This window comes from Molothrus aeneus, chromosome 9 (genome assembly GCF_037042795.1).
Source record: "Molothrus aeneus isolate 106 chromosome 9, BPBGC_Maene_1.0, whole genome shotgun sequence".
In the NCBI taxonomy this organism is placed as follows: Eukaryota; Metazoa; Chordata; class Aves; order Passeriformes; family Icteridae; genus Molothrus; species Molothrus aeneus.
In genome coordinates this window covers 17,495,661-17,516,392 of record NC_089654.1, presented here as the reverse complement: position 1 = coordinate 17,516,392, position 20,732 = coordinate 17,495,661, and the positions used below count along the sequence as shown (strand labels likewise).

Sequence of the window (20,732 nt, the reverse complement as noted above, 5' to 3'; positions counted from 1 at the left end):
AACTCTTAAGCTTATTTATTTTACAGAATTTAAATTAGAAAGGCTCACTAGAGGTCACTGGTCCAAGCCCTGCATCTGAGGCAAGATAATTATTAGCAACAGATCTGTTAAGACCTATTCTTCCTGAATGATTCTCTCCCTTGAAAATAGTACTTCTTAATTATTTAGAACTGTTGTATTGAATCCTGAAAAGCAGTTCTACAATCAACAGCAAAAGCTTTTTTGTTTTTATAGTTCAGGTGAAAGCAATCTTTTTGAAAGCCTGACCATGCCCTCCTTCTTTCTGAAGCCAAATCTTAGGCTTTAAACTACCTGACCCTTATGTACTTAAACAGAAGAAACAAACAACAGGCAAGCTGTTGTTGCTATGCATGTTTTATCCACAGAGATATCCAATGGAATCACAACTGAATTCAGAGTTTGAAGTAGACACCAAGCAAGACCAAAATCAAGCTGCTTTGCTTAAAACATTAGGCTACAATAGTTAGCTATTTTCTGGTTAGCAGACACCAGTAGTCCCTGTTTTCATTTTTAAGGAACATAGTTATAAAAGTACCTTTAATTCTGCTGAATCTAATCCTCCATAGCTGCAGGGAAGATGAGTCCACGCTTACTGGGCTGCATTGCAGGGCAGACATCAGATTATTGGAAGTGGTTTAGCCCAGCCTCAGAAGCAGCAGGAACTGTATTCCCAGGAAGGATTTGTTACCATGCAGCCTCCTTTACAGCTCCTGACTGCAGGACCCTGCAGGGGAAGGCAGCCTTGCCAAGCAAGCACTAAAGAGCACCCACCAGCTTCTGTAGGAGTGCCTTATCCCTCTCACGCAGGTGGAGGCTCCTGCCACCCAGGAATGCTACAGCTGGAGATGGTTGACACAATTGCCAGTGGAACGGATGTAAGATTGGGAGGTCTTGAGTTGTAAATGAAAGCTATAAAGCTATGCTTTCTGTACAAATGTAATTGAGAGCTGTATATTTTGAAGTATTCTCTAAAATGTACACAGTTCTCAAAACTTATTTTATAATGTAATTTCTGGACTAATGACAATACAGTATTCCTTAAACAGCATACACTCAAATACAGCTTAACTGGTATTTTTCAGTACCTTCCTTCTTTAATAAAAGTTAACCCAGAATTTGTAGGAAGTGTATGAATCCTTTCTCCACTCTGGAGCTGCAGTGAAGGCAATGACCCTACATCATAATTGCAATGAGCAGAACCACAGAGTTGTTGAGATGGGAAGGGACCTCTGAAGGTCATCCAGGGATTTTCTGAAAACAAGGACATACTTAGATAAAAATTTCCCTCCCTTTTTTTCCACCAGAGTTCCTGAGTCAAAGGCCAAAACTTGCAGTGTGAGTACCAAATACAAACAGGAAAAAACCCCTGAATGTTTAATAAGAACTGGGGGTTTTTAAACTTCAAAGCAAACCTCTTATGCTTTGTAAATTGGTTTACATAGTGAAGACACTGCTTCTTGGAAGCAATTTTGTCAAACCCGTGGCAGAGGAAAAGTTTTGCCCCTTTGTAAATACCATATCTGCACACTTCCTCAGGGTTAGAGAGCTATTGCTTATTCAGGACTTTTCAGAAGTTCCCACAGCATCCAGAAGCTAAGCACAAAAAGTATCCAAGGGTACAGATTTAAATAAGGAGAGGTGGTGAGTCACAGCCAGTATTATCATCTTGCCAGGCAGAAAGTAATTAATCTGTTTCTTTCCCTTTTTCATCATTTATCCTATATTCCACAACTTCTTGAAGTGGCTCATATTAAAGTAGACTGAAGTTAATTAAATTATGGATAAAAAGCAAGTATTTCTTAGTGTTTATAGATAACTAGTCTCCTTTCAACAGCAGGAGGCCAGATACAGTATTTAAATGAAATGGATTTCTTATTCAGGCATCAGCGAGCTTTTCTGTACATCATTTCCAAGCTGTGACTAATCAAGGGTTTATCAATCTATTCATTTAGACAGTTCTGAGTCACCTGCAGTGATGTCACACTTCCTATATTGATACTTTACTGAAATCCCTGGCTGGTATCATTTTCTCACCACAAACCTCTCCTCAAATAAAATTTGAACAAAGAGAATAAAATGTGCCACCAAGTAAAATCTGAAACCACTCCATACTCAGAACAAGGTGGAGCCTACAAAATGTATTACAGTCAGGATCCAGGCAGAAGCTTTAAAATTGCTCACAAGAAAGTGCTGGCAGACTGTTACCAAGTTATTTTTTTTAAAGTGTCTACACCTGTGTTCCTCTTCTGACTGAAGCCCTGACAGTTGCTCCATTTCCTCCATGATGTATTTAACACCCATGTTACAGCTAACATTTCTATAAAATATTATTTATAGCATTTTTATCTCATGTCTGTCCTGTTATTTTATCTCTGTCATCTGCTACTTTGTCAAGCTCTAAATACAGATGCAAATTTTTCTGCTTCATCTTTTCAATTGCAGAAAGAAGGAAGGAAGGACTATTCCTCATCTGCCCTTTGGAGAGGAGCTGGACAGTTTATGTTACAAACTTGTAAAAACCATTCCCAAAAGAGTATAATTGAAAGAAAGACGCCTACCTCATAACTGCTAATTATCTTGACTACAGAGAATTTCTATCAAGGGTAATTTCCATCAGTGAGCTTAGTCTGTTCCTTAATGGGCTGTTCAGATATGCAGAATGAATCAGGACACAGTCATCTCAGAGCACCTCCTCTACAAATGTTTCTGCATTTACTGTTCTAGGGTTGACTGGCACAGCATTCCCAGAGAAACCTGAAAAAATCATGTTAGCTCCATGACCTTTTTGACTTACTAATTTAGTCTGACAACATAGAAATTTACAAAGAGTGAGTTTATTATCAACTTTCAGACCATCATAACAAATGTAGTAATAAAAATCAGATGTGATGACACAGAAAATATTTTATTAATACAAACAGATTGTGTGTCATTTTACCAGTGCAGAAGATACAACAGATTTAGGGAGCTAATATTTTGTCCTGGGCTATTGGTCACCTTTACTGATGACTGTTTTTGCTATTGCTGATCTGCTTCCACACTTTCTGGTGTACTTCACATTCAAGTCTACAAAGAGAGAAAAAAAAAGTCAAATAATGTGTAGCACTGTTTCTGCATTTAAATGTCGTAAGAGTAAACTGGGAAAATGATTAAGGTTCTTTTGTATCTCAAATCCACAATCTTCTTGCAGGGAATAACACCCACCTCTGGTTTCTGTGCTTGGCAAAAAAATTACTGAAGAATGCAATAACAGACCCAAACAATGAAAATATTTAGTACTATCCCTCACTGTAGTACTAAACTGGAGGAGTCCTCTGCCTGTAGCAGAATGTCCACAGAATTGTGTGAGAGGTCACTAGAGCCTGGTACCTTTTGAACGCAGATCAAGAAAAATCACCGACTTCTGTTACACTTGTGTAAGTAGCTGTGACAGCAGAGGACTTGTAGTACCCAGCAAGTGTGGGTGCCAGAGGAGCTGTTCCTGCAGAATCTTCCTCTAGCAGCCCTAGCCTGGCCCCCACAATGCTTGGGGAAAATCAGTCCCCCTGATTCTGAACTTGCTGGGGCAGCTTCTAGGTTGGGCAATTTGCAGTATTTTTTCAGATGTCAGTGAATAAGTGTTGACTCTGAGGACTTTCCCAAGCCTGGGTGTGGGGAAACACTCCCTTCTGGCATGTCAGCTTTGTTACTCCATCATAAAACTAAATAAATATATATTCTGATAAAAAAGGAAGAGAGGGAGAGGAGAGGAGAGGAGAGGAGAGGAGAGGAGAGGAGAGGAGAGGAGAGGAGAGGAGAGGAGAGGAGAGGAGAGGAGAGGAGAGGAGAGGAGAGGAGAGGAGAGGAGAGGAGAGGAGAGGAGAGGAGAGGAGAGGAGAGGAGAGGAGAAGGGAGGAGAGGAGAGGAGAAGGGAGGGGAGGGGAGGGGAGGGGAGGACAGGACAGGACAGGACCGGACCGGACAGGACTCTAAGCTCTGGTCTTAGAGGTCTGGAACTTCAGCATGAAATTGAGCAGCCTACCACTCTTCTGACTTTGATACAGCAGGCAGGTGAAAGACTATCTGAATATGATTTATCTCCCACCCCTCTGGCACTGTCCAAACTTTCTCTTCTTCTGCTGGGCACAATGGGGAATGTGAAAAAAAAAAGAGAATAATTATTTTATCCATTTATTTTGCACTAGCAGAGGGTTTCCTGAGGAGGGAAAGCAATAGAAGAACAGGATACTGGATACACTATCCTGGTTGCTGTGAGATGTCAGGAGCTACGTGATAATCCCTTCTTGGAACATGAAGGCAAACACATTAGCTGGCAGGTAAACACATATCCCACGCTCCTGTCTCACCATAGGCTGGAGCTCTGTCCCATCTTCATTATCCTGGAATGGTCTTGTGTTTCTGTGGTTTCGATCTTCTGTTAACTTGTTACTCTGACTCACAAAGGTCTACAAGCAAAAACCAGGGTGAGAGCATTTGTGAAAGGAAACCATTACACTAATAAAAATACCTGGTGAAGGAAGATAATTAGCCCAGGGCTAAGAAACTGTAGCTGGTTCCTGGCTGGATGACACTGAGTGACACTGCAAGGGACTGCAGAGACAGCAAAAGTGATGAATGCAACTGAGAAAGATGAATCAAAATCTCTGTTACAACTCCTACTGCAGGAATGAGGTTTCCAGCTGTATGAAATCCCTCCCCCAGCTCTCCACCCACTTCTGCATATTGTCCTGAGGGCCACAGAGCCTCCCTTCCACCCCCGGGATGTTTGTAACCTGATTGTAACACAGACAAGTCAAATGCCTTCATGTGTTGGGAAACTCCAAATTCTTGTCTGTGTTAGCAAACTTACTCTTGATCATACAATGAGGAGGAGTTTGGATGTGCTGCCCACAGTTTTTCCATAGAAGGGTATAGAGCCTGTCCTGCTTGGAAGACTCCTTGTCCCTGGGGGAAATCCTCTCTTCACCCACAGCTCTAGGGCATGGCTAATTACACAGAATTAAGAGCAGAGTTAAAGAGAAACTACCACAAAGTATGGAAGTGGAGAAAGGAGAGCCTCTGTTTCATGAAGGAAAATTGGCTTAAGAAGTATTTAGAATTTGGCAAAACAAAGAGGGAAGAACAGAGGTCAAGGCTTCAGAGTTTTCCATTCGGTTTTATATTCCTAGCCAGGCGATGTGCTTAAGTACTATTCTGAACCAAAGCCAAAGAATATATATCTGCTTTCTTCTGTACAAAGGGTTAAGCCTATCTTTAGGCTGCCTTTTTGTTATGCTGTTGTTGTTCTCAACAAAATTCTATGAATATTACAGAAACTCTAACAGCAGCATTAAAAAAATAAATAATAACCAGAAGTCCAAAACAGTTCTGACATTGTCCTGAAGAAAGCCATCCAGAACATTTGTGTCATATGAGCTACTCTGGCTGCTGGTTGTTTTCATGGATTGCTAAGATTTTCTCTTGTTGAGTAGTTTGTGAAGGAAAAGACAGAAGTGTCAAAAATAGCACAAAAGGAAAAAAATATCTGCATCTTCAGATATTCTCTTAATTAGAAAGGGGTGGCACATATATATTCAAAGGCTTCAGTTACAGCACTGCATCACTATTAGCTAAGTACCGAAGGTACTACAATACAGTAATTACAAGGGTAAGATGCAGAACAACCTGTCCAGAGGCAGAAGAGTTTAATCAAGAGATAGAAGACAATGTTTTGGCAAAAGAATCTGTAAAGGTAGGAAGCAGAGCAACTCAGATTTGCATTAAATATGTTCAGAACTACAGCACCTGTAGGATGTGGAGTGGATCCCTGACCTGCTACTTGTTAATTTTTTCTCATCAGTGTACAGTGAGTCACAAGAAATATAAGCATTAATCTTAGGGCACCCCATGGATCAATTTCTGCAGCTAGCTTGTCTATTTATTTATATCTTCTAATTACCAACAATATATTGAAGATATATCTAATTAGGCCTAAAGAGTCAGCCATTACTTACTGAATATGATCTAAAAGAAGGCAGCAGGTCATAGCTAGACACAGGAGTCAGAGGGACCCATTTACTTCAGTTTATAAATTAATGTATTTGTATCCCTGAGTCCATCCTGTTCTAAGGTGTTGGAAAGGAAGTAACATGGGTTGTGAGTTCAGATTACTAGGTCTTGGGGAAAGAAAAAGTGCTTAAAAGCTTAGAATGTCTCAAATATCTTTGCTGTAATCAGTGTGATTTACCAGCAGCTCCTGATCCACAAAGTATGGCTTCTCTGCAGTCCCATCATTTGTTTCCATATCAATAGCAAAGCAAAGGAACATGGCATCTGCTGTCACTTCAAACACAGACAGAAAACTGTGGGACATCAGGTAGGCAAAAAATCCAACCAGCAACAGAGGAACTACCCAAGCTTGCAACTCCCGGTGGTAGTTAAATGCCATCAATCCCCCAAAAACAGTGAAGCACACAACAAACACCTGTAAAGGGCAGCAAGAGAGAAGTGCAGCCTCATTAATCATGCAGAAATGTTTCTCAAGTAAAAAAACAATCTCCCCAAACCCTGAGGCAAATACATTACAGCCAGTATTTTAAGAGCACATCTCATCTGGGAGATAGCTAAGCAATTTCCAGCATCACACAGCTGTGGCACTTTGTGTTCAATTCCATGTATAAATACCACAGGGCAGAGGAAACCTCTTGCCATGTATTTACCAAAGACTTGATGCAATTGGAACTGCCAGAGGGTCCAAGGACACTGCTATCATACAACAAAATAACTCTGCAAAGGTAAATTCCTCAGATATTCTTCTCTCCCAAACTTATTTTATAGCATTGACAACACTGGATTTAACAAAGATAAACTTTATTTACTTTAGGTATATGAAAAGATAATCAAACCTGATTTTCCACTTCATTTTTACAGAACCAATATTTTTATTTACTCTTACCTTTCCTAAAAATAGGAGAAAATCTCCAAAGCAGCTAATGGATGCAAGTTTAGCAGAATTCCTTGCCAAAATACAGACAGCATCCTTTGCTGATGTACAAAAATCTGTCCCATTTATGGCTGTAGTTGTGTATGCATGCTGAAATGATATAATAATGTAGTGAGAGAGGAAACACTGATAATCTAGATTTTACTTCAGCAAAACACAAAGCCTTAAACTCCATTTGGAATTACTGACTTTATGAATATAAAGAGTTATTTATTTTAAATTACTATAATAGTCATGCTTCTAAATTCAAAGAGTTTTTCTACATAATTTCCACCATTAGCAAATGTTACAATAGTGACTAAATAAATCACTGAAGCCACATTTATCAGTTTATTTTAAAACACCGAAGTTCCTGACCCCAAAATTTGTGAATGAATATGACACAATTACCAGAGAACACCTGGAGTCACACTGTCCAAACTTACAGGCTATCTATCTCCAACACTGCTGGCCAACTGTGTAAGTGGAGAAATGAAGTTATGCATTTACTGGGTCATTAAAAGTTGATGATTAAAGAATTTTTATACATGGCTCTTTCAAACACTTTAGTGAAATTCAAGCTTATAGTTATAGCCATTAAACAAACCTTTTTGTGAAGGATTCTGGGACTAGACCAATGCCCCACCCCACTCAGAACAAGAGATAATTGGGGCACTCCCAGTTTTTCAATGTATTGAGAATTTTACATTATATTGCTTGGTGGAAACTTGCCTGGATAGGTGGGGAGGATAGAATATTTAACTTCATGGATTTGATTATTTTTGCACTTATGCATAAATTAACATGTATGTCCCATTTATGGAACTCCTCAGCAAGGTTTTGAAATTATGTCCAAAATATCAGCTAAGAAAAGCAGCACTCATGATACATGAAACATATTCTTGGCTTTACCAGCAATACTTATGAGTAGTTTCCCTTTACTCAAACTATTAGAAGGCAGATTACACCACAAGAACTTTAGTCACATCTGATATGGTCAGTAAGAGCCACAGTGTGCAAGGGATTACTCTTCTAAAGGAATTTAAAAACCAAACATGTACGTGGTGCTTACAATTGCTTTCTGCTTCACCTGGAAGTGAAAAAAAACCCAGCCCATAAGGGGTTTACTGAAAGTGAATTATACTGGCCTACTGAAAACCCTTCCTGTTCAAAAATCTGTTTTTTCTTACTTACAATTCAAAATATAAAACAATTTCAGATATCTGAAGCAAAGAAAATTCATTTCTGTAGAGTTCAGTTTCACCTGTGAGCAACTTCTGTAGCATGGCAAAGCTATGACATTGTCTGAGAGAAGGAAGGAAGGAAAGGAAGGAAAGGAAGGGAGGAAGCAGGCAGGAAGGCAGGCAGGAAGGCAGGCAGGAAGGAAGGCTGGTTAAATGCAATCAAAGAGTTTATGCCTCTTTATTGTGGATATTATTTATATAAAAAACAGTGATTTTTCCTCTGATAGTAAAGAAAAAACCATTGACATTCTGTAAATACTGTACTTACATATTAGAAAATACATCCATAGATGGAAAAAGTATAAATAAAGACCACGGATCTATTGCCCATTCTATGAAAACATCAGAGACACCAGTGAACTCCACAGAAACTCAAAGAGTATCTGCATAAAAATATGTTTAAACAAGCAAGCTCACTTCATTCCTAAATAGGAAGAAATGCTTTCTTTGCAAACTTTCATTTATCCTGAGGGTGTTCCCCTCCTGGCAGGATGCCATCACACCAGAACTCCCAGGATGTGGCCGCAGGAGAGCTGCCAGTGCCAGCCCTGCTGGCCCAGGACACGGGCAGAGATGGCCTCACATCACACTGCCTCTGTCTGCCACCCAGAGCTGTCACTGCAGATTTCAGACATGGACAGATTTCTCTTTATAACATGCTGTGAGTTCAGTCTCTTTCATCATTCCCATTAAACACACAGGGAACTGAGACACAAAGTAGAAAAGTGTTTTCTAAGTTTGTTTTTGTTCCTTAAGATCTAAATTCACAGAGCAGATCCTGATCTGGTGAGGACAGTATAAATTTTGCCAATAAATTAAACAGAGATTCTGTATTCATTATAAATTGCAAAAAATGTGTTTTAAAAATAAAAAAGAATGTTGAAAAAGCACGTGAGCTTGTACAAACATTGTTTCCAAACTTAAAATAAATACTCATTTGCTTGCACTCTTGAAATAGCCACTTTGGTATTCAAAGAATGTGCAATGAAAAGAATTTCTGATATTTATTAACTAGAATGGTTACCTTGGAAAGATTGAAAATGACACTGGAGACTGTACACTACCTGAACAGGCATTTGTTTTGTTACAAACCAGCTGATAAAAAATGGCATTTATAGCAGTTACAACTTAAACAAATAATGTAAGTATTACCTAATGATAATACTCAAGAAATAAAGGCAGCCAGGTAATAATCTAACATTCTAGAATGAATAGGAGAGAGACAGAAATTAATGAACTGCTGAAGGCTACAAAACTAGTCAGACACATGTGAAGCAAGAATATTACCAGCACAATTGGAAGACTCAGCCAAGTGATCTCTACATTTTAGCAAAAAATATATTTCTGAGAAAAAAATATTTGAAGGGTTTCTTGTTCAGCCTAGAATCTTTTCCCATGCACTTGCCTCACAATTTTCAAGTTTCTCATACAGACCCTATGCCCTGATCCCATCCGGCCACACAGAAAACTACATATTCTCACTAACAAAACACATCAAACATTTAAGCTAACATACATTTCCATGCAACTCAGCATTGCACAAAAATGAGCTCAAGTAATTTTTCATTCTTACTCATCAAGGAACACCTAACACATACAAGTTATTACCTATATTTGCAAATAATTTTGGACTTTCAACAAAAAAGCTTATATATCCCATTAAGTTTAAAATTGCAGCATATGTGCAATAATCCAAAGGCTTTCAAATTAAAGATTGTTGCGAAGGCTAAGATGGAAGACCATGGCCAGTTAAGAACCTGCTATCATTTAGAAACAGGTTATTTAAATATGTTTCTACAGAAAATATTTTTCCATGCACAAAAGCTTTAGTGGATTTGAAAATGTTTGGGAGAAGAGCAGCAGGAATGATCCAAAAGGCATGGAATGTCTTCTGTCTGGGGAACGTGAGGCTCTTCTGTCTGGAAAAGACATGACTGAAGGAGATGCAGCAGGAGGCTCACGCTGCCGACTCATGAGAAATGCAGGGAGGCTGTGTAGGCTTAGATGGCTCACTGTTTCTTCCAGAACAAAGGCCAGGCAGGGGCAGGACAGTATGAAGCATTAGGAGCCAAATTTAAAAACAGACGCTATTCCTTCTCACCATAAATCTGCAAACTGTGGACTGCTGGGCGAAGGATGCTTTAGCTTCTAAAAGTTCACAGGAGCTCAGTGGAGATGGGGAATTTCAGGGAAAAGGAATCTGCTGAGAGTTATTTAACACACAGAAAACATACAGCTCAAGAAGTCCCTAGGTTGAAAACAGATTCAGAGACAGCACAGAGGCAGGGAAATATCCTTTTGTTCTACCTTAGCATTTGCTCACAGTGTGAAGATGGGATACTGAGCTAGAAAGAGATTCAGTCTGATCTTATATACACATTAGAACTCATATTTTTATCTTTGCCTAATAAATTGATCTTTTACAATGGTAGTCTCTGTTCTGGTGACAAGCAAGTAATGGTGGCATTGATAGCATTGAAAGCACAGGGGATAGTGGACTGGGATCAGCATTTATCTTTCCACCAGCAAGTTGATCTCGTATCACCACCTCTCTGAAGAACACAAGCTCTTCTGCCTTGGGGCCTGGGAACTAGACACTGATTTCTCAGTGTCCGGATGAATAAATAGGGAATGTGAATGTTTACATATTTCCAAATACCACAGTATGCAAAAAAATCTATTTAAAGAATATATCCTTCTGTGCCTCACAACACAGAATGTCAAAGGTCTTGGAAAAAGTGACCTGGTAGTTTCATGAGAAAGGCGCTGTGGCTCGGATCCAGGCTGTAAGTTCTCCAATTGTTGAGAATAATTGCTACTTTGTGTAACAGCTGAATTCAGTCCTCCATTCTAGGGCTTGCTTTCATAAAATGAGCTTGGGGAAGAGAAAATTGCCATAGCAACAGAATCTTCTTAAAAAGGAAGAAGGAGACATGCTGATCTCTCATTCCAGTTCAGCTTTTTCTGCTCTGCTGGTGTTTTCATCCCAATCTGATCTTATTGCTGCCAACTCTCCTGGGGGCTGCCCTGGTCAGCTACCCCCAGTGCAGTGTAGCTCAGGCTGGACCTTAAATTGTCTTAGCCTGCAAGTGTCACTGATGCCAGTGGAAGCCCTTCAGAAAACAAAATCCAGTGGTAGCAAGAGGCAATGAGTGTGGCTGCTGTGCAGCAGTTAGTGGTCTGGTGAGAGTGTTGTATCATGACTCTCAGATGGTGGGAAATGAGAGCAAGATGGGCCTTGTGAGGCCCCACTGAAGAGATGAGGACATACAAGACTGGAAGAGACTTTCAGCCACTCCAGTGCCTATTTCAGATTAACATATTACGCAAATCTTCTCCTAAGTGGAAAACCCCTTCTTTAAATCACTTAGGACTTCCCCTCTCCCAGGCCTTACATGTGGAGCTGTTCCAGACAGTTGTCCTGCTGGTCCTTAGGAACCTTCCAACTTCCAGACATTTATTCGTGAACAATTTATATCTACTCTACTCTATTTTTCTGCTGATCTTGTCAGGCTTTTAGCCCTCCCTGCTGTCTCATAGATGGCTAATGGGCTTGCTCTTGCCCTTCATTTGTCACAGGATATTCCAGTCCCCTCCATGAGATAAGCCTGAGCACATAAGCAGCAACTTGTACAATGGCATTTATCCCCTTCTTTCCAGTGCAAGTGTTTCATCTCGTAGTTTCCAGGACTTCCATTTCACCTTATATTTTCAGTCTGGACTTACTGGAGAAAATTTTCAGGTTTCCTTGCTTCCTACTCTCTGCGTTATTGACTCCTTCCATGGCTGTCAGCCAGTGGGTAGGACCAACACAGCTTTTATCTCAGAGGGCAGTTGGGTGTCCTTTTCTGCTGCATCACAGTGTTACATGTGGGCTCCACTTCCATGACAGGGTTGGAGCAAAAGGATCCTGCTTTATGCGCCCATTGCATGATGATTACACCATTACTGGGGTTGCTTTCAGGGCTTCTGCACTTAGTGAGAAAATGTTCTTATTTGGGATTTTTGAAATAAATCAAACTGAAGATTTTCAGAGAGTTGTTAATAAATTTCTCTGCTTAAAAGCACAGAATTACCTGTCACTCGCTTAATTGCCTTTTATTTTCTCTTTCTCTCTCTTTTCCCCCCCTTTTGTTTCTTCTTAGTGGGATAGGGAAGAAGAGAAATGTATCAAAGTACGAATTAGTCAACTTTGTCCAACTGTATTCCCTACACGGTTCTTCCTACAGAACAAGTTAAGACCTAAAGATTTTTGTTTCCTATTATCATATACATAAAGTCCATAGGGGGGAGATAAACTTATATAAAATATTATTTCAGTGTAGAAGAACATTTTATCCTTGTATTTTCAAGAGGATTGAAAAATTAGCTCTATATCTAGAAGCAATATTGCCAGTAACATTAAAATGCATTATTGTTCTTGGGAGGAAAGAGAAGTAGTTGATGGGGTGAGGCACAATGTGTTTGGCATGGAGAGAACTGTTCTTTACAATAGCATGCATTAATTTTGGTTTTATCTAGGTGAATTCTCCAGAAGGCATTTAACTGAAACCTCCTGATAGGCTTCCATCCAAAGTTCAAGAGACAACCAACTGCTATGGATATAGAGCCGTTAGACAGACTTGCTTTGGTTTATTACACTGCACAATTGCTGGCTTTCAGCTCCCAGGAAGGGTCTCTGTCCCAGGAAATGGGGCTCACACCCTGCTGAATTCACTGACAGCCCAGAAGGCTGCAGCACTGCAGCAACTGTGCTGATGAACACAGAAACCACACCCTGCTCAGCAACCCCTTCAGAAACCCAGGCACTGTACTTTGGAGCAGTCACTTTGCCAACTGGCCGCAGATAGACCTAAAGCAGACACAGAAAAGCAAAACTATCCAGTTGTGTTGTTTTTAAAAAGTCACTGCAACAAGGCTGTAAAGGGAGAACATGTGAACACTTCGATGTATCTAAAGTTAAGACTGCCATCAGAACTTAAGAAAGCAGGAGAGACACAGACCTCATAATTCCCAAATCACATTAAAAACCAGTATATTCTTTTTACAGAAGAAAAATTTCAATCTCCTAGATTTTACTTGAGATGATTGGATATGTTTATCTGGAACATACTGAAACTATCAGAGCCAGACAAAAAATCTGTGGTAATTCTGACAAGTGTTGGCAAGCAGAACAGTCAAGTAAGGATAGTGACTTTATACTCAGAAAGCACTTTTCAGCCACAGAACCCTGAGTGCTTTACAATTGTTGCTAATGGATTATACACACACATGAATCACTTTGCCCATGACTGAAGTGGAACAGCTTAAGGAGTGAACTGTTTTACAGCACATAGCAACACTACACCACAGTTTAGCACAGGATCCAGTTGCAAATCCAAGAGAAATTTAGGAAGGCTGAATGTAATTGTCCATATTGCAATCTGCACAGGACACTGGGCTTACATTACCCCCCCTGCAAATATGACAATAGCCAGCATCTAGCACAGCACTCTGTCATGACAGGAAGATGACAGGGTAACTCTTTGGCTTGTTCCAGTTAACTTCCAGGAGAGCTGAGCAGAACCTAACTGAGCCTGCATAGAATGAGTCACTTCAGGGATGCATTCAACTATTAAAGTCAGTATTAAATATCATCACATGCAGGGTGGTAATGCAGCCCAGAAAGTACCCTTAGATAACATAATAGAGCACTTGGTTGACTCTGCATGGGAAGAAAGAAGCTTGCATTCTTTCACCAGGGTTACTTTCTCCAGCACCTGTTTCTCATCTGCCAAGTTCTCAGAGGGAAAACAAAATACTGTTTAATCCTGATTAAACTTGTGAATGAAGGAACAGAAAGAATTTAAATTACCTAAGCAGTTTAACAACAGGTTGAAGAAAATAGTGCAGAAGTGATTGGATCTTCTATTTTTTTTTTTTAGAGCTTCAGGTAATTATATGCTTTTCATTAAAGTGAAAATAATGCTAGAATAAAAAGCAAAAGAATAGTAAATAGTAAGGAATGCTAATTTACACATTGATCTTTGGACCAACTTTTACAACAGCTGTTCCACATTTAAGGTAACAAAAATACCAAAATCTGAACTTAAGGGATACTTCTTTAAGAAAATGTTAGAAACACAGGTACAATTTTTTAATCCCTCCCTCCCAAGTCCTATTCTCAGGTCTGTGTTCAACATATGTAGGAAATTTCTACCTTGCTCCTGGCAGCTTCCACCCATCTCAGTAGGAGCTTTTAAGAGCTCGCTACTTCTGTTAATCAAGAAATATGTCAAAGCTGCTTAAAACTGCAGACATTTTTTCCTTCCTTTTTTCTTTTCTCTTCTACACATGGCCACAGATTTTACAGAACCAAAGACTAAGACTTTCAATCATGGTAAAAAAAAAAATTCAATAAATAGCCTTGAACAGATTAGTTATAGGGGAAAAATGAAACAAATAATTAGATCCACAAATTACTAAATGAGATGCAATAACTCAAGACCAATGTTTAAATTTTGTACAGATAGAAGTTCTATTAAAATCTTAAGGCCTGTTCTTGCTTTTTTTCTTCTCTAATTATTGCCCAAATTTCCCTGGATTTGAAACATGTGGACAACTATCACCTTTGCTAAAAATATATTCAAAAAACAAAACAAAAGTGAAGACTTTATTATGATCATTAGATTAAAAACCACAACTCACATAAAACCAGAAACCTGCCAACAATAGAATAGGAAACAGGAAATCTTTAAAGGGGAAAAGAGCTACAATACAGCTTTCTGAAACAAAAGGAAGAACATTACAGTAATTAATTCTTTTAACAAACACATAGCGGGCAACAGCTGGAGAAAGTAAACACTAGGATGCTGGATATCTCTTTGAAAGGCAGGAAGCCAAGCCAAGGGAAACGAGTGACTACAAATGGAAAGCCTGGAGGCAAAATGAGCTCTGATATTCCTCACCAAGTCACTGCCTACAAGACCTACCTAGAAAATTTAAACCTGGAAAATTCAGAAGTTTCACTGCGTAAGTATTTAATCTATGGTGAACTAAATTGAAAACTCTCTTAATAACTGTCCAAGACGAAACCTAATTTATGCACCTACTTAAGAGGAGAAGTCAGAACCTTTATCAGGATTGTCTTGTTTACTTCACTAGTACCTTCAGCAATGAGAACAAAGAGCTCAGCATTCAGAGGGTGGAATCAGCATGAACATATGATTCCTTTCACATTAGGAATATCACAGTTCCCAGAGATAGAAACAAGGCAATGACAAAGACAAAAACTAACTATTTACAATTATATGTGTAAATCTGGAATGCATTGGGAGAAAAGAATTGTGAAGGTAAAAAGAGGTGTCAAGTATCTGTAAAACTGCTGTATGTCAGAAATCATCCATTTCCAATTAAAACATCTTTTAAACAAGACTGCTATCACCATGGTTTGTATTTCCAGATCTACTGATACTGGCAATCACTAGGAATTTAAGTTTCTTTATTAAGGACTTTCAGGTGGAAAACACTGTAGCTAGTTAATGCCACACCTCCAGGTATGTTTCCTAATTCTTTATTGCTCCCTGCTACCTGGACTCTGTGTTTCAGGAGTCTGGCACAACTCAACAAAATGTTAAGTATTCTTACCTCCAGAAATAGCACGTGGCCCTCTGAAAGGGCTGACTATCTCAAGCTGTATTAACAAGTTTTCTAAAATCTAGCACCTTGCATATTTGTCAATTCCCTGTTTCTTCGCACCAAGCACTTGGAGGCTTTTCTGTGTCTTTAATTTAGGTGGCCAGCAGGAACCTCTGGCCTGCACACCACACTAAGCCATTTTTAGCCATGCTAAGGGTCAGGCACCAACCATGGTATCCAGGCTAGGCCGAGGGACTGAGATGACAGAGCATACCTGGTTAAAGTGTCTTAAGCAACTTGTCTGGAAGCAAACCCAGCAGGAACAGCAGTTGAACAGGTGCTTTGCATTCTTCTGCAATAAAATGAAATGATTGGTTATTGGACACATAATTAGCCTCAAACAAAACCAATGTTCTAAAAAAAAACTTGCTTTACAGGTGACTGACTCTTCTAATAAAATTTTCACTTGGGCAGCAGATATTTCCATTAGGATTTTAGGAATAGATTTTAATTCAGACTGTTCAATATTAATGACTGCAGAGCTGTGCTTTTTTTCTTTTTTTTCTTCCTGTGGATGGAAGATTCTTCTCTGGGAAAAGAAAATATGTGCTGCAAGCAGCTTTGTGAGCTAACAGCTGCCTGGGGAGAAAAACAGGCAGGCAAGTCAGTAATCCTTAAAGCACTTCACAGTGATCAGGGAGTACAGAGACAGATTTTTAACCTGATTATCAAAAACCTTTCACAGTTCTGAAATGACCAGTACCCTACTGAACAAAAATAAAAGAATGGGTAGAAGGGCTTATATGAACATCCATGTGTTTTGACTGAGAGCATTACATTCATTTTTCAGATCAGGAAGAAAAATCTTGTATTAGAACAGGCTCTTTATAGACCATTGAGCTGTATTAATTTCATAGCAAAAACTGAGCAGTAAAGCTTAAGGTTTGTTCCATGCTCCTCCATCACATCATGAGCTCAGAACAGCTCATCATGGAGATGATGCAAGATCAGAACAAGACACCTTGGTATCCAGAATAGCCTTCCAAAATTAAGTGCTTGTTTTTCTCAACAAAAGGAAATCCAGTTCAGGGATACTCAGTCTTTTTAATCTTATTTTTCCAAAGGTCAGAATGTTTTTACCTTGTTTTGGAAAGCAGAGATCTTCCAGTCTCTATAGAAAACTCAAGTCCGAACAGCTACTATTGTTGAGGCAGAAACCACAAACCTCCCATTTTTTTCCAATAAGGTTCATGAAAATATTCCAGGAATAACTCCTTCAAAACAGTGACTGTACATGCAAACTCCTGACAGAGAACAATTTACTCTTGCTATGTATTGCTGGAGAGATGATTTTACTAAAGCTGTGTTATCTCAGTAAGGAATATTTGTTAAAAGCCTAGAGCAAGGGATCTCACCTACAATTTCCTCTCTGATTCTGCTTGAAGACTACTGTGAAGAAAAATCTGTAAATTTACCTGCAAACTCACAGGCCCCTGACTTCTTCTCTGTTCATAGAGAACAGCAACATTTTTTGCAAGGGTGGGGAAGTCTGTGTGAGCTCCACAAGAATGCAGGGTCAGTTCTCCATCCTTTAGTCCAGCTACTCTGGCCCTCAGTGAAAGGGGCCATGGCCTGTCCCTTCTGCCATGCCAAGGAGCAAGATTGGGTACTCCTGGGGGGATCCTTCCCAGGACTGAGCACATGAGCTGCCCAGAGCACTTTCTAGTGTCCTTAGCAGCAGTTACAGCTGTGGGGCATGTCACTGAATGCTTGGGAGCTGGACCAAAAGGAGCCTGCAGCACAGTGCGGCAGACACAAAGAATCTTTCTTTGCTATTTAAATCTACAGTAATTCAGATTACAAGAGCATGTAACAAGCAAGTCCAATTATCCTGCTTTCTCTAAAGACAGAAAATATTCTAAGTCTCCCCACCTACTGTCTTTATACAATGTTCTTAGTTAACACAACTCACAAAGTTTTATAACCAAAACCTCCATATGAAAGCAACATAAATCCAGACCACACCTTTCAAGTGTTTTATGACAAGGAGTTTTTATTTAAGCATTCATAACCTATAGCTAACACATGCCTCATAGTAAATACGTTGTCACTGTAAATGTAAACACCCTGTCATAACTATACATAACATGCTCAAGGCCAATATAAACCCTAGAGGAAAAGACCTACATTAAAATCTTTTCTTAAATCTTCTCCTAAAATCAGAACTGTGCATTCCTGACAGTCCTCCCTCCTTGCAAAAGTGCCAGAATTACCTACAGTGCTGTGCTTTCAGCAGAAGATAGATGCGGAGATGCATGAAAAGGAAAAAAGAAGGAAAAAAAATATTCAAAACAGCCCAGATCTATGCTTTATGTGTCTTAAAAGATGTGTCTTGGATACTACAACTCCCAGGAACAGTTCTTATTCCATATATTCTTTCTATAGAAGCATATTACAAGGCAGATGAAGTATTTTCTATAAGAGATTTAAAATCTAACAATAGTATTCTTACTCCTGCTCCTTAAAAAAAGAATGCAAAAGTTTTAATAGAGCAGTCTGCCAATTTTTTCTTTATCCTTCAGAAAAACCTTTGTATAAAAACACTAAAGTTGAGTTTCATATTGGTATTTTCTGCTTTTAAAATTATCTGACATGAGAATAAAAAGGAAGCATTGATATCTGAGTTGGGAGAAAAAAGCTTTCCTAATGAAGAAAACATGATAAAATATAAAATCCATCTATTAATAATAGACAGTAATAGCAATACCATCTATTTTAAAGCAAGATATATATTCTTCACTTCTTTGCCCCATTATCTCATCTTTAAAATACTATTTTTATAGTGTTACAGAAGTATTTACCTACCTTTTGGTTTAGGATATTGTAAAGGTACAAGAGAACAATCCTTGGTATTCTCAGTATTGTGATTAGAAATGAGCCTTTGACAGCAGTTCCTAGATGGTAGCAGAAAAGAACTGATATGGAAGACAGGACTGGGTGAGGTGGTGGGTTCTTTTTATTTCTAGAAAGAGAAACAAACAGTTTTAAAAATGGTTTAGCAACTTATTTAAGAAGATAAGCATTGTGTCTTTTCAGTACGGGGAAATTTTAAGAATTATGCTGTTACCTCCTTTCCTAATTGAACTACTCCAGTTTTTCTACTGACTTCATCTGAATGTTCACCTTAGTCCAAAGAAAAGCAGCCAAATTTATAACTTCTGGGTTAGTTTAATTCTTAAGAAATTACTATTTTCTGGAATGGAAAAATATCTAGGAAAAAAACTACAATGGAAAATAGGAGAAGTGAACAATATCTGAGAATACTCCTTGAACACCTCTTTTCTGTCACTTCTCTTATTCTCTGCAGTCTTTTCTTTAACTCTTGGTTCTGCAAGATTTTAGTCTGAGGGAATGAATCCACTATTTCTTCTTTAGTGGTAAAATTAAAACTAGAAAATAAAATCACAAGTTCTCACATATAGAATTGAGAGTTACTATCTACTTTTATAATTGTAATTTGGCCCAATTTGGTTTTAAATTTTAAAAAAATATTAATGCTTTTTTTTTCCCCACAGAAGAGGCTTTCTTTTTAAACTGAATGCAGCAAAAAAGCAATATCATACTGTATGTTTAGGATTATAATCTGAACTAAAAAAAACTTGTAGTTCTAGTACACACTAACCTGTATTGTTTTGTAAAAATGGTGCCTGCCAAAATCAGAAAGCAAAGCCAATAAATGGCTTAAATACAACTTTTATTACTTTGCTTCCTTTATAAAGGTCAGTTTAATGTCAGTCATTTACAGACAGTAATATGACACAGCTCTCAAGAATTTATATAAACCTCAGGAAATCACCTTAAAGAGATTCCCTCACCCCTTGTCAAACACAAAAAAAAATCAACTAGATTAACACTCTAAGTACAGTTAAAAATATTTCATAGGATAAAAAAATACATACGGATGAATAGTCATAATTAGTCCTTCCACAAGTAACTCTTAAGCAACTGGCCCAACCCTGAAATATTTAGTTAAGCAACAGAACCAGCAGCAGTTTGACTTAGTAGCTATATAAAGATGAGACATAACATCACACATAAGAAGCCCTGTTTTCAGAACTTATTTCTTCAAAAAATTTCTTCAAAACCTCTGTTATCTTGAAAAATCAGTAGTTTGCACAAGAAATTAAAATATAAAAAGACATCAATAAGAGAATGACTGGTTTGGGCTAAGAAGCTCTAAAAATACAATATTAATATTCTATTAATCCTCACTTCAGCAAGGATTTAAATCCTACACACTATATTCACGAGTGGGATTATAGTTCTGCAAGAATCCTGAAGGTATCACTGCAGTTCATTCAAAACACAAAAAATTTAGCAGTGGAAAAGTTGTATTTAAATATGTGAATATACCACATTATTTGAAATAGGAAATTCCAGCAAAGCAGTTGCTACATTTATTATTTTTGTCTTAAAACCAGGGGAACAGCTTGGGGGATAGTGGAATTTTATACTGAATAAGGCAGTTTGGATTTTTTTTAGAGTCATCAGGTTTCTGTGTTAGAAACACATGCATTGAAGTGTGGATGAATTATTCTATTCATATTGATCCACTGTTTTCTTCTCCCCAAAACACTTTTCCCTACATATGACAGTGTTAGTTGATCTCAGAATACAAATTATTAAGTTTCTGCAAGTTAAAGGCTAACTAGTGATAAGAAACAGAAAGAAGAAAATTTATTCCTGTGTCAACAATGTACTTATTACCGAAGAGAAAAATGAAGAAGGGTTTTGATATTTTTAAATGACTAAATAATGAACAGGAATGTAAAAAAAAAAATTAAAGCTTAGTTTAGATAAATTTTTACATATTTGGATGTTTTTCCACA

General features: G+C 38.4%; 1 protein-coding gene across 2 annotated transcripts in view; it reads right to left on the bottom strand.

The window, feature by feature from the left end:
• Positions 1-2,835: 2,835 nt before the first annotated feature.
• The window catches only part of SLC44A3 (solute carrier family 44 member 3), a 35,612-nt gene continuing 17,715 nt past the window's right edge, over positions 2,836-20,732 (bottom strand). For both annotated transcript variants that reach the window (XM_066556054.1, XM_066556053.1), the window contains 6 exons: positions 18,709-18,865; positions 16,118-16,195; positions 6,956-7,093; positions 6,248-6,484; positions 4,368-4,466; positions 2,836-3,087 (listed from right to left, as the gene is read on the bottom strand). In XM_066556054.1, coding sequence (XP_066412151.1) covers positions 3,082-3,087; positions 4,368-4,466; positions 6,248-6,484; positions 6,956-7,093; positions 16,118-16,195; positions 18,709-18,865 — 715 coding nt within the window. In that variant the 3' untranslated portion in view covers positions 2,836-3,081. The remainder of the gene's footprint in view (positions 3,088-4,367; positions 4,467-6,247; positions 6,485-6,955; positions 7,094-16,117; positions 16,196-18,708; positions 18,866-20,732) is intronic.